Source organism: Anneissia japonica, unplaced genomic scaffold (assembly GCF_011630105.1).
Source record: "Anneissia japonica isolate Jap-2015-1 unplaced genomic scaffold, ASM1163010v1 scaffold3040_len1308831_cov196, whole genome shotgun sequence".
Classification (NCBI taxonomy): domain Eukaryota; kingdom Metazoa; phylum Echinodermata; class Crinoidea; order Comatulida; family Comatulidae; genus Anneissia; species Anneissia japonica.
In genome coordinates this window covers 439,482-453,064 of record NW_022718257.1, presented here as the reverse complement: position 1 = coordinate 453,064, position 13,583 = coordinate 439,482, and the positions used below count along the sequence as shown (strand labels likewise).

The following is a 13,583-nucleotide window of genomic DNA, read 5'->3' as shown; positions in this document are numbered from 1 at the left end:
CTTGATACAGTTTGGTGTTTAAATTATTCCAGTTTAAGTTAGTGAGTGCTTCTGAACTTGAATCATATCTTGCGACCTTTGTAATAATTTTAGCAGCCCTATTTTGTAATATTTGAATTTTATTTTGTTTGATTGCATCGTCCCAACACAATACATACCAGATTCTTCATGAGTGCTGCTAGTTCCTTGATAATTACGGAAAACTTGAGGAATGCTGTGCCTAGCTCTGGTTCCTTTTCTTTTGAGAATGCATTTGCCCCTAATTTCTCTAGTGTCTCTGATAATGTCATCATATCAGTCACATGTTCTAAGATTTAATAAACAAAGAAATAATAAGTTAATATCACTGTGTTATTTTATACTCATACTTGTACTAGTACACCATAAATATGCTTTATACCATGCTTTGAATTTCTTATAATAAATGAGTTTAATTATTACTTATAGTACAGCTTATGATTATTTTTGCAATCTAGTTTTTTATATCTAATTTTTTCATTTTGCTCTATTAAACTATATTATCCTTAGAACAATAATCTATCATACATTTCTTCAATTTATAATTATTTCTATTTAAAGATTCAACCAGATTGCAGAATTGATACAATCTGAAAAACTCCTCAAAAAGCAACTACAATGATTGAATTGCTCATATTAAAGTTAGCAAATTACTTACAATAATGCAAGATTAAAACTATAATATTAAGTAGATTTTTAGGGGTTTTCCAGACTTTAACACAAAAGTACCATGTCAAAAATTCTTTTATTTTAATGTAGATAATTGTTTTGAAATATGTTTTACGTATTTTCACAATCTTAAGTCCCAGGGAATTTCCTGTTTATTAACCCCTTCTCTGTCCATTTCATCCTTCCATTTATCATAAATTGAAGCTTTCACATATATCATCAGTTATCCCTAAGGCCCAAGAAACTATTGAACATCAAATATGGAATGAATGCATGATATTTATTTGATTCAAAGACTGAGAAATATCATGACTCTAAACCGAAGGATAACATGACAAATAGCTCTATGAATAAATCTATATTTAAACACAATGACCAACGATAACATCACTTCAAACTAGGAACAAAGCTTGAATGTCACTGTTAACAATATTATCAAAATTAAAACCTTCTGAGCAACTGTCTATAAAAATGTATTGTTGGGAGATGTACTGTGTACAGTACAGAGAAATTTGTTTAAAAAATGGTAACTCCTAGAATGTATTAGCAAGACTATTTTCATCGTTTCTGCTTCAATAACATAGTGATTTAATTGCTCCGATTTTTGCAATTCGGAATTGCTAATGAGCTGGCTATGAACAAGGCTCAATTCCCCAGATGACCAATGGAAGAATTAAATTTAAACTGAACAATTCTTATATTATGCTGTTATTGTAGATTTTACCCCAATATATTAATCATTTTTTCTAGTTAAAAAAAAAAAACACACTTTAATGAATTGTAATGTAATGTTATTAAATTTACCTAAATGGTCTCAAAGCGCTTTAAACATCATTCGATTGTACACCCCTGTGTGTCCCTCCCCATGATTCAGTCCAACAAAATTTAAGAAAATTTTAGACAATTTATAAAATATTACCAAAAAAAATGCAACATTTACTGTTAATGGGAGTTTTAAGATGGTGAAAATTCTTCTTTAATGTCACATACACGATTAGAAATTCTTTTTGCCGATGTGATTGTGATATTATAAATCTCCAGCTTCTTTAAATTGTCAGAATACGTGTCAGAACGAAATATTTAAGAAATAACATTCCATTCTAAAATGAACAAAAATACAGCAGGATTGTAGGATTAGTAATAGTTGACTAAAGGAATACTTTGTGTAGAATTGATTGCTTGAAAAGAATTTTTGGATGACACTGATAAATTTGATCTAAATGAGTGAATAATTTAAAGGAACATTTGAATGAAAATTTTAAATGTACTGTATGTGGGTGAATTTGATCCAAAAAGAGTGAATGGTTTGAAGGGGCATTTCATAGCAATTCAGATGAACATGGAAACTTGTTTAATCAAATGAGATATAGATTTATATATTAGGTTATTTGATAGCAATTTTACTGTATATGGAAACAGATTTTATCCAAAAGAATTAATGATTTAAAGGGGCATTTCATGGCAAATTTGAATAAACATGGGCACATTTGTTTCAAGTGAACAATTTTAAAACCTAATTCACAATAATTTTGTATGTACTGTGTAGGCCAATTTGATCTGCAACAATGAACAACTATAGGGATAATAGTATTATACAGCAATTATTACTGAACATGAACAGTATTATAAGGCATTTCATAGCAATTTTGGATGTACTAATGTGTGGGCAGATGTAATTCATGAGTGAATAATTTAAATAAAGGGTTATTTCTATGAACATGGCCACTTATTCAAATGAATGAACTATTTAAAAAGGAAATTCATAGCAATTTTGTATGTACTGTACAATATGTGGGCCAATTTGAACCGAAAGAATGAACAATTAAGGGGTATGTTCCAGCAATTATTGATGAACATGAACAGTATTATATGGCATTTCATAGCAATTTTGGATGTACAGTATTATGTGTGGGTAGATTTAATCCATGAGTGAACAATTTAAAGGGTTATTTTTTATGAACGTGGACACTTATTCAAATGAATAAACAGTTTTAAAAGGCATATCATAGCTAAAGTAGGATGTATGTGGGCAGATTTTTTTCAAAATAAAATAATGATTTTTAAAGGGACAGTCACTATTAAGTAGCCACATGTATGTCTGTTCACCAAATTTTAGCATTGAATTAAAACAACCTATTAAAAAGATCTTACCATTACCACTGCTTTGAATGGATCTTATAGATCTCTTCATCTTGGTCAAGCAACCCCTGTCAGTGTCAAGTGCCTGAAATATGAAAAGAATAACTTTATTGTACTGTATGCCTATTAATCTGTAAGTTAGCACTATAGGAGCAGTTGGAACAGCAGGTTATTTATAGTAATATTTATCCTGAAGGTCGTGGGTTCAATTCCCACTATGATAACTTGCTTGCATCCTTGGATACTTTAGGAACTTTTATGATACTTTAGTTGCAAAATCTATCCAGGAAAATTAGAAATGGGTAACTGGTGGGTTGAATGTTATGTGCACATTACAAGTACTGTAACATATGGAATACTCAGAAAGGGAAGTTGAAGATGTGTTTTTCGTGAGCATGTTTTTGAGTGAACATGATAATACACTTTTTTATATATCAATGAACATATTTTTTAAGAACACCAAGGCTGATATTTCTTAAAACATAAAACCAAACTAAGAACAAATTGAGGCTGAAGTAAGGTCAATTGAAGTTTTTATTTTTTTTAAACTAGAAAAAGTTCAAAAGGTTAATAATACCCTATACAGTATAGTAATATACATAATAATAATTTTTTTCTATCTTAGAAAAACATGTCAAATAGAACACAGAGGCTGGACAAAATTTTGCTGGTTCTTATAAAAAATAAAGGTAGTGCCTAAACCATACATCCTATGACCAACAAAAAATGATGGTCCTAGTTAAACCTGTTTTGCTATTGTACACTCAGAATTTGGCACAGAGAATATTGTTAGCAAACAATGTTGTTCAAGAAATTTGGATTCTGAACTTGCATTATTGCACTTCATTCACTTAGTTCCTATTTTCATTTTGGACACAGTATCTCCTTCAAGTACTGCAGCAAGTTTTCTGATAAGATACAAACAGCTTAAGAATTCGTCACAACCGTCACAACCGGACTTACTGTACAATGGCTAACCAAAGTTCATAGTAGTACTAATAATGTACCTTTGAACTTCCTATCAAATATCATTATACAACATTTCTATTGTTAAAAGAAGGTGATCTCTACTGTCATCGTTGCAATGATAGATTCACTATAAGATGCATTCAGACCGAATCCAAATTTTTGGATTGGAAGGCTTACCAAACCAATTAGAAATCAAATCGGTGCGTAAGGATAAGAACGCTGAAATTCAGCGCTTCGGAAACACGGTCAAAATTTTGGTTCGGATATGATATAAATCTAGATTTCCACAAAAGTATAAAATTTAGGTTTTCAAAACATCCATATTGGTGGTTAAGATGGTTTCCATCCAATTCCAAGGTCTTGGGTTCTAATCCTGTTAGGTTCTTTTATTAAAACTTCCATAGCCCCATCATAAATGTAGTTGACATTTGATACTTTTACTAAATTTTAACTTCAATTAGGTTCTTATTAACATGTTTGCTGCCATGGACTTGAGTTCACGTTTGACAGGGTTCACTCACAGTGCCAAGAATGTGGCTTCACGTCCATACCTTACCAACACACCACTATTGTATTGTATGTAAACTCGCTGGCAGCGGTTGCCAGGACACAAACTCTCACCCTATACTAGAGGTTCAGGGAAGGACCCAGAAGTAATAACATATGTTTGTTTGTGTTTCACTACAGTTGATGGAAATGATTTCCATTATGGTGGCGCAATTTATGCATTGGCATATTGAATGAAACTAGGAAAAAAGACTTGGCAGTCAACGTGTTAAATCCTTGATATTTAAATGAATTTTAGGATTCATTCAGGATGTTGGCACCAATTAAACAGGTTCTGTGATTTGAAGATTTCCAATGAAATATAAGCTGTTTTTAAATAGCTCTGAGTCTCAACCTTGAAGCAGCACTTCAATGTGCTCATATTAATGAATGCATCATTACTGAAACTTGGAAATCTAAAGAACCCTCAAAACTTTAATAAGATTTTAAAAATGAGACTGATAGTTATAGTTATAGTTTTTACTATAAAATCCTTATTTTAAAAAACAAATTAGTCCATTAAATAGTTAATGAATATAGAGTATTATCAAATCACTTGGTCATTAGCCAGACAAATATTTGTTTGTTCTAATTTTCATATCATTCATTCTAAAAAATAGTTTAATTCAAAAATTAATTTTTATAATTGAGAATCTTAACAGACAGTAACCCTAATGATAAACCAGTGGCGGATCTGGGGGGGGGGGGGAGGGGCGAGAAAAAAGAAATAAGAAAAAAAAAGGAAGAAAGAAAAAGAAAAGATTGATCGTAAAACGCCAGAGGTTATTTTCAGGTGTCTATAACACAAACATTTCGTGGGGACATACCCTGGACCCCCTAGCGCACAGCAGTGTTATCTGGATCGGTCCCGCATTCAGCCCCCCTTCCGCCCCCACCCCCTTTTGAACATCTCTGGATCCGCCCCTGTAAACAATGCAGTTATTATTTCTTTGGACTTCTAGAATTATAACATCATCATCATCATCATTATTCAAGTGTACTAAAAGACTAACATCTTGTGCAGTTACTGTATTTACTGTTGTATTAAGTTTCATTGTACTGAATACCATCATTCCATTGTATCATATTACACTACTACTGTAAATATCATTATGATGTCACCATCATAATATTAATTATCATCTCATTATCATATACAGTATCATCATCATATTTTAATTATATGAAAATCTTTAATCATATCACGTTCATACTGATAGTACTAGTATGTCATCATCATCATCACATACCAATCATTAATCATCATTTCTATCATCAAATCATCATTATCCTCAACAACTATCATTGTCATTATTACTGTACAATATCCTACTCATTGTCGTCACCATTCTAAACCATAGATTACCAGAAACCTCAATACTGGAGTGCAGAACGCAGCATTGTGCATTATTAAATGAAACAGTGAGTAATTGCATATTAGCCCGATGCTCATCAATAATTCCACGCCGTATGCACATAACTTTCTGCTGGATTGAGAGAAATAACAGGCCATATGTTGGGAGGACAGTACGAGGCCACAAATAGAAAACAACGCAGAAACACATTAGTTTCGTTCGCAACATTATCTGCATTATTTGAAAATGTACTACTCATACTTATAAATATCTATGCTTATATTACAAATTTAAACGAATTATATTTGACGTTTCAATTTCTTTACTTTGTTTACACTTAGCTTTGTACTGTATTATCAACATAGTTTCTCAAGCATAAGCCCATGCTTTGAACACAAAATTGGACTCATTTTGTGGGTGGGCTCATACCTGAAACATCGTGGGATTTTTTTTGTAAACATCACCTGAACTACTTATTCAAATGGTACTCTGGGTTTTGCCCGGGGAAATGCTGGTACATGAAATCAGATGTAAAGTACAGTAGGGAGGTAGGCCTATAGACCCTACCAAAGCTGGGCTTCCTGTACTGTATACCACCACAAGGAACATGTACAGCATTACAGTATTAATATGATTTTATTCACAATTAGAGTAATAAATGCCCCAAAGCATTATAATGTTTATGGTAGTATAGTTACTGTTCAAAATATTTTTATGAACAGAAACTATAGTTGGTAAACTGTGGTTATTATTTATAAAAATATTGTAAAAAAGAGTACAATTTCGTAAAAGTCAATATAAATAGTTATAAATCTATAAATGTCAACATGTTAGATAATAAATAGGTTTTAAAAATGACCAGGTTAATAAAATATTAATAATTCATCCTTAGACCAAGTTAAAAAAAAAATCTATTATATCCTTACAAATTAAGTTGTTATGCTACTGTAACACTGGATCTTATCGATACAGGTGAAAGTTGAGGAATATAAAATTTATCACTATTTATTATTATTATTATTATTATTATTATTATTATTATTATTATTATTATTATTATTATTTTTCAATGACCAGGAAAGATTGCATGCCAATGCTCAAACTAAAGGAATTAAAATAAAATTATTGAGGCAGCAGGAAGGATGCAAATGTTTTTTTCATTTTCATTTTATTTTTTTTTTGCAACTGATAAAATAATTATCAGTTCCAACATTTTTAAACTACAATGAAATTGTACACTTGTAAAATTGATATCAATGGCAAACATAACATTTATGACACTAAATGTCAGATGGTGTCCTTAGGCGTTATAGTTAGCCATTACATTGAACATAGAGTACGTCATCAATTACAGATATGTTCTTCAGAGACAAAGATCATGTACAGTATTCACAAAGACAATTGTAAAAGAAGGATATTTTGTTCAAATTGCAAAGTACTATCACATACCTCATCTGACTATTTAAAAAAGAGTTTCTAATTAAATTCTCCTTCATACATATCAAAAAAATGTTTGATATGTTATAGAACTGATTTTTCTAAGACAGAAAAAAGTAGTTTGATCAAAAACTGAGCAACGGTTAAATGAGATACAGATTTTTGAATATTTAAAAACTGGGGAAAAATGGTGTAAAAATGGGCAGTTACGCCTCTTTTCCCCCAGTTTTTAAATATTCAAAAATCTGTATCTCATTCACCATTCTCCAGTTTTTCGTCAAACAACTTTTTTCTGACTTAGAAAAATCAGTTCTAGAATATATCAAAAATTTGTTTTTCCTCCGGAGTCTGACTTTAAAATACTGTAATTTCCTGATCAGCTGGTGAATTTACATTCAATAAATATTTCAAAATTCAATGACAATTGGAAAAAACATGTCATTTACAGCATTTCAAAGTTTATACTCAACACAGAAATAATTTTCGATGTGAAGGGCATAAACCTCTGGCATTAATGTATGTGTTCAACAGTAATACCAGCACACCAATCTATTATTGGCTACCAAATAATATGACCTTGAACAGGGATATAATTTTTGCAAAATATTTGGATACTTTTCCTACTTTTTTGTGCTGATTACTTAATTAATCTTTATTTGTATGGGCGAAAGGAATATCAGATGGAATCAAATTGGTTTCTAAACTTGAACAGTACTCCATAATGCATGAACTAATTTCATTTATAACCAACTAAAATGCCCTTATTCACAAATATAATGAGTCAGATAGTAAAGATGTGAATATTATAATGATTAATAATCACATTTCCTGAAAAAATTACGAATATTATAACACAAATAAAGTACAGTTTAGTAGATACTGACTAGATATGGTAAGGTAGATCATTCGGTATGAGCAACTAATAGGTAATGGTTATGGGTAATGTCGAGCACTAATTGCGTCCGACGATCGTTAAGGCCGACACGATACTATGCACTAATGCAACGGCATGACGTGTGCGCAACGGATCGCTTTTAATAATGATCCATTCAGACTGCCACCAATAATCAGCAGATGGTATCGCATCGTCTAGCACTCACAGATAGCGGAATTATGGGTCGTCGTACGACCGCTGTGAGTGCCTGGCTAAACAGTTAGATTCTAAAACGAGACAATCTTAGGCACTATCAAACAATATTTGACTGAACCCATCACATCATAATTTACTAATCAATTAATGCTAATTAATATTAACTAAGATCAGTAGTAAGTGCCATCCCACCCCCCCCAACCTTCATTGCTTTGGCTGTCAACTGCTAAAAATAGATTGGAAGGGGTTCCTGTCCCCTTGCTTGTTCTCCTGTTTCTGACATTCTGTACCTTCTCTTGACTCGACTTCTTTTACTGTACTTGCAGAGAAAATACAATAATAATGTGTCTTAACAATATTCAATTTTATATTTATCATTCAGTATAATAATAGCAATGTACAATTCTTCACTTTGTAGTCAATAGCAATTAAATTGTGAAACCATGGAAGAACTGAAGGTGGCTTTGAACAAGCACGGTGACACAGTTTTTACAGAGGTCATGTTAATATGTAATAATTGAAGGAAGCATTCTATTTTAAACAGTACTGTATGTAGCTGCAGTACTGTATACAGGCCACTGGTCTGTATTTATAGCACATTACTATACAAAAGACATGCTTTCAATGATTGTTTACAATGTATAGTTCTTCTATTTCATATTTGTTAATAATTTTTGTCATATTAAAATTCAATTAAGCTATCATTTTACTTATAACTTGATATGAATGTTCATGTTCATGTCTTTCCTCTTGTATTACAGTATTTCATACCAATGGTAATATTTCATAGCAACATTTTTATTCAATTTTTATTTTTTAAACGGTAGGAACAACTTGTTAATTTGGTAGTCGAATGGGTAATGAAATTGGTAGGATCTGACGAGAATCATGATAGGGTCTCACATACAGTACAGTGGGATAATGACGAGTAACAGGGCCTGGGAATGACAAAGTGTTGGGGCCCCATGCATTTAAGTAATTGATCACTAAGGCTCACTTCACTGTACAATTATCAAACAATATCAATAGTCTGTTAAATTACTATAATTTAACTTGAATTCTCTGTGAATTTTATAGCCCTTTAAGGTACAGTACTATTATTTTGGAGTATTTAAATGTCAGTTTGTATTGGAGCCTGGCTGTGTAGCATCTATATTAAAGCGTCACATATAAATACCATAATAAACTTACATCCACATATTAATTGATTTAATATCTTAATTCCAAATCGGTGTGCTCTGACATTTCTTGACTTGCCAGATACACAATATACTGTACAATGCTTGATCAAATTTTCGCACCACTGTTTCAAATAATTAATTCTGCAAATTCTGCATACTTTACATCTTCTGAATTGGTAATTGTGTAAAAGAAGTCATTCAGACACTAAGTACACACTACAGACATGCACTTTGCCGACTTTACATCCAATAACATTTGCAGAGCTAATCAGTAAAAGACATATTTAGGATGAAAAGTTTAATACCGGGTATTGATTATACCCTGCAGTCTATGGCATCATGGTATCAAAGTCAACAAAATCCCACCTTTTGACCTTCTAATCATCTACTGTAGTACATGTACGATTGTTTACACATGTACAGTACATATTTACACTGTCGTGTACATTGTTAAATTAAAATTTACAGTATGGTGAAATTTATATTAAATTAGCTTGTAATTTTGTAATTTAATGTAGCATAGAATTGCTGTAAAATCTGTAATTTTGTACTATAACATATTGTTCAGTTGTAGCAAAATCTATATTAATAGCCATTCTTTGCTAGAATATTCAGCAACCAGTGAATAGTATTAATAGTAATAGTTTAGGCCTAAAAGTGATATATTTAGGGCTTTATATCACACTAATCTCGGTATGCTTTCCAGTTATTTGTACAGACTTTTTAAATATATCTTAGCATTAGCATAGAAATATAAGACTATGGCAACTGAACTACTGTAAGACTACCTATTTCAAAAAAGAAGTAATAACTAAAACTTGCTTATGTTCATGAAAATCTAATCAATTATTTCTGCTATTACATTATGGTAGGCCTACTGTATGTTGCCTGAGCAAAATTCAAGCTTGTGATACAATACATTAATAATAATTGCCCTTTATTCAAAAGGCTCCACCACAGGGTGTACTGTAAACTTCTTAAGGAGCAATTTTGGCCTGCCTAGTATGACGTCTTCTTGGTAATTAGTACCATTTGTTAAATTAACAACAGTACATGTCCCATGATACAGGGTGGCTACTAAATGAGAATATTACAAAATAATTACACCACTTAGATGAGATAGAATACGTTCCAACCCTCCCAATTTGATCGGGAGTCTCCCAAATTGAAATGCAATATTCTGTCTCCCGAATTTTGTGAAATACTCCCAAATTTTCAGAAAAACCCTCAAATACTGAAAACAGCTAATTTAGTGACTTTTAATAACTCAATGGTACCAATTGTCAATTTTTCTTTTATCATTATGTCGGCGTACAATTGCTTTTTGAGTGTTACTGACACCTCAAAAGAGCAGAATGCATGGGGGTAGGGGTGACCTTCACCAGAGCACCTCCAGTTTCTCCTGAATTTTGAGGTTCAATGCGTTGTAACGTCTGAGATAGTGTTAACTTGCTTAAATGTACTGATCGAGATGTTTTAGATTACCATACTGTCACGTTTTTACACACTATTAAAATAAAACTGTACATTATGTTATCAACTCTATAAAGGCCTAATTCTATAATATTTTTAGTGTTAACATGTGAAATGTACAACAACTTTAATGGATATCACTAGCTTTCTGCCAATTTAATCCCAACAACACTAGCGATTTCTTCATTACGGTAGCGCTACTCTACTTATTTCTAGAGCACATTATGATGATTTGAAGGTCATGTTATATATCCATTTTATCATTTACTTTGATCATTGTTTTACAGAATTTAAATGCATAAACAATGATTTAAACCTGACAGCTTTCAACTTGTGTTCAAGCCACAACCGATGCGCCAACCATGTAATGTCAGAAGTAGACCTAGGCCTACTGCTGTACTTTATTTGAACTTTAAATAAAATTAACATTTTCTTAGGTTTGTTGATTGGAGTCAGCAGAGTCTAGAGATACATTGATTGTCATTTGCAATAAAATAAATTCACAGCACACAAACAGTTGGTCGGATGCGAGACTGTTTCATTATTGGACAAAATCTTGAACAAAATTATGGGATTACGGGCAAAAAAAATGGACATTAGTCAGTGCCATTTTAATGCAGAATATCCAGGGTCTCCAAGATATATCACTCTGCAAGTAAGTAGGCCCGTACCGTGCACAGTTACTAGCATCCGTATGTACGGCTAACCCAACCACACAGCAGCCTCACAGAAAGTGAAAAGGGTTGGGCACAGACTTACCTCTTCCAACATCGACAATGTGTTGCGGCAGTCCCCCATTCGAGACACAAATGTTGAGGTTGTTGGAGAATTAAAGTCATCTTGGCTCTCTGTAATAAAATCCGCAACTGTAATCATACTGAATGTTCACGAAACATCGGAAATTTAATCAAAATAAAGCTTTGAAATCCCTTCCTATTCTAGCAATAATTTAGTTCGCGATACCGGAAGCTAAACATTTCGTATATTTACAGAATCCAGACGTCTAAACACTTCTTACGTCAAAACGGAAATACGACTGTCTACTAGAGGCTACGACGACTTGAGTGGCGTATTAGGCCTAATTTTCCGCAAGAAAATATATGTCCTTTATTAATTTTATTTTTATTTATTTATTTACTTATTTATTTATTGTTACTGGGGAAACCTGTTCAATAGGAAATTTCCTGCTCTCCTACAGGCCCCAGTACAAAAGACAACAATTACATGTCACAAATACAAGAGACATACAGAAACCGGATCAATACAGTATCTTGTAGACATTTTATGTTCCGGACATTGATGGCTTAAATAGCTACACAAACCAGCTGGCATATTATACTCGAAATTTTAGGGCAGTGTATTATGTATTATTATAAAATAAATATTAAAAACTAAACCATATATAACCTCCATGCATGGTCACCCTCATCTGGGTCATTTTCATTCTTTTTCTTTTATTTCTTTTTCTTCCATGGTCAGGAAGTAAGGGCATTCCCCTCTCTCTGGTCAAGTCCTCCTGATGTGTGTTTAATTTCAAGATGATACGATGCACTGACGTACTACAGTGCCGTATCCAGATTTGTTTTTTGTCGGACAGAGGGAATCATTGGCAATCAACATGCATAGTCTGAGGGGCGGGGTCACGTTTGGGTGTTTTATTACGTATTATGGGGGTGGGGGCGGTCAGGAGTTAATTACTGGGACGATTTCTATCTCTTAGACGTATAGGCCTATAACTTTATTGTTTAGAGATTATTTTGGCTACCCAATACCATTAAAATTTTTCCCGGGTCATTTTCAACAACTCCAATTAATGATAACAACCAAAACCTTATTATAAGCTAGGTAAATTTGGATTGAGCAATCTCATGGTATTAATAACATTTGTAACTACTGTACAGATACACTATACTGTGGAGACCCACTTCCAGCTTAGTGAGTCTTGAAGCGCAAAACAGCTCGAATTAACCTTGGTCCACGATGCGCTTATCTTCCATATTTAAAAAAAAATAAGTTTTGCTTTGATCTGACTGCATGAATTCAATTGACTAAAATAGTCGCCAGTTCTACTACTGGGTGTTTCGTCTTGTTTGGATATAGTAGGCCTACATCCCCCCAGTTTAAGACTCCATATCATAAAAACAAACCAGTGTGTGGGCAGTGTATTTTCACACAATTTATAAGCCCACGCTCGATTGTTTTACACTTTTTTATATAAGCCTCCTATATGAGAACACATATTATAAGAACACTGAGGCTGAAATTGCTTTAAAAAATACTAGAACAAAATAAAAATAAATTGATGCTGAGGTAAAATTTCAAAGAAAGTTTATATTTTTTTTAATAGAAAAAACCAGCCAATCTATATATCTGTGTATACCGCTCATGTGCAAATGACTCGTAATACCGTATAATAATGCGGTACAGTACTAATATACAGTACTGCTGTACAATAATTGTCTATCTTTGAAAAGTGTGCATTTTGAGCTTGAAATAGGCAAAATTTTCTGGTTCTTATATTTTTTAAAGTGTTTTAGTTACTCGCTTAAAGGTATCTTCACTGGTAACTTCAATACATTTAAATGAGTTAGATATAGGCCCTACCATTTTTATAATCGATAAAGATATGAATTTCAGTGGCGGATTCAAGTGGGGTCCAGCCGGACCGCCCCCACCCTAAATTTTTAAAATTACATTCAAATTTTA

The 13,583-nt window shown here is 32.5% G+C and overlaps 1 protein-coding gene across 8 annotated transcripts in view; it reads right to left on the bottom strand.

Moving 5' to 3' along the window:
- The window catches only part of LOC117110506 (arf-GAP with SH3 domain, ANK repeat and PH domain-containing protein 2-like), a 50,075-nt gene extending 38,225 nt beyond the window's left edge, over nucleotides 1-11,850 (bottom strand). For all 8 annotated transcript variants that reach the window (XM_033253245.1, XM_033253239.1, XM_033253241.1 and 5 more), the window contains exons 1-3: nucleotides 11,637-11,850; nucleotides 2,839-2,911; nucleotides 159-307 (exon numbers count right to left, since the gene is read on the bottom strand). In XM_033253245.1, the coding sequence (XP_033109136.1) occupies nucleotides 159-307; nucleotides 2,839-2,911; nucleotides 11,637-11,753 (339 nt within the window). In that variant the 5' untranslated portion in view covers nucleotides 11,754-11,850. The remainder of the gene's footprint in view (nucleotides 1-158; nucleotides 308-2,838; nucleotides 2,912-11,636) is intronic.
- Between the last annotated feature and the right edge of the window lie 1,733 nt (nucleotides 11,851-13,583).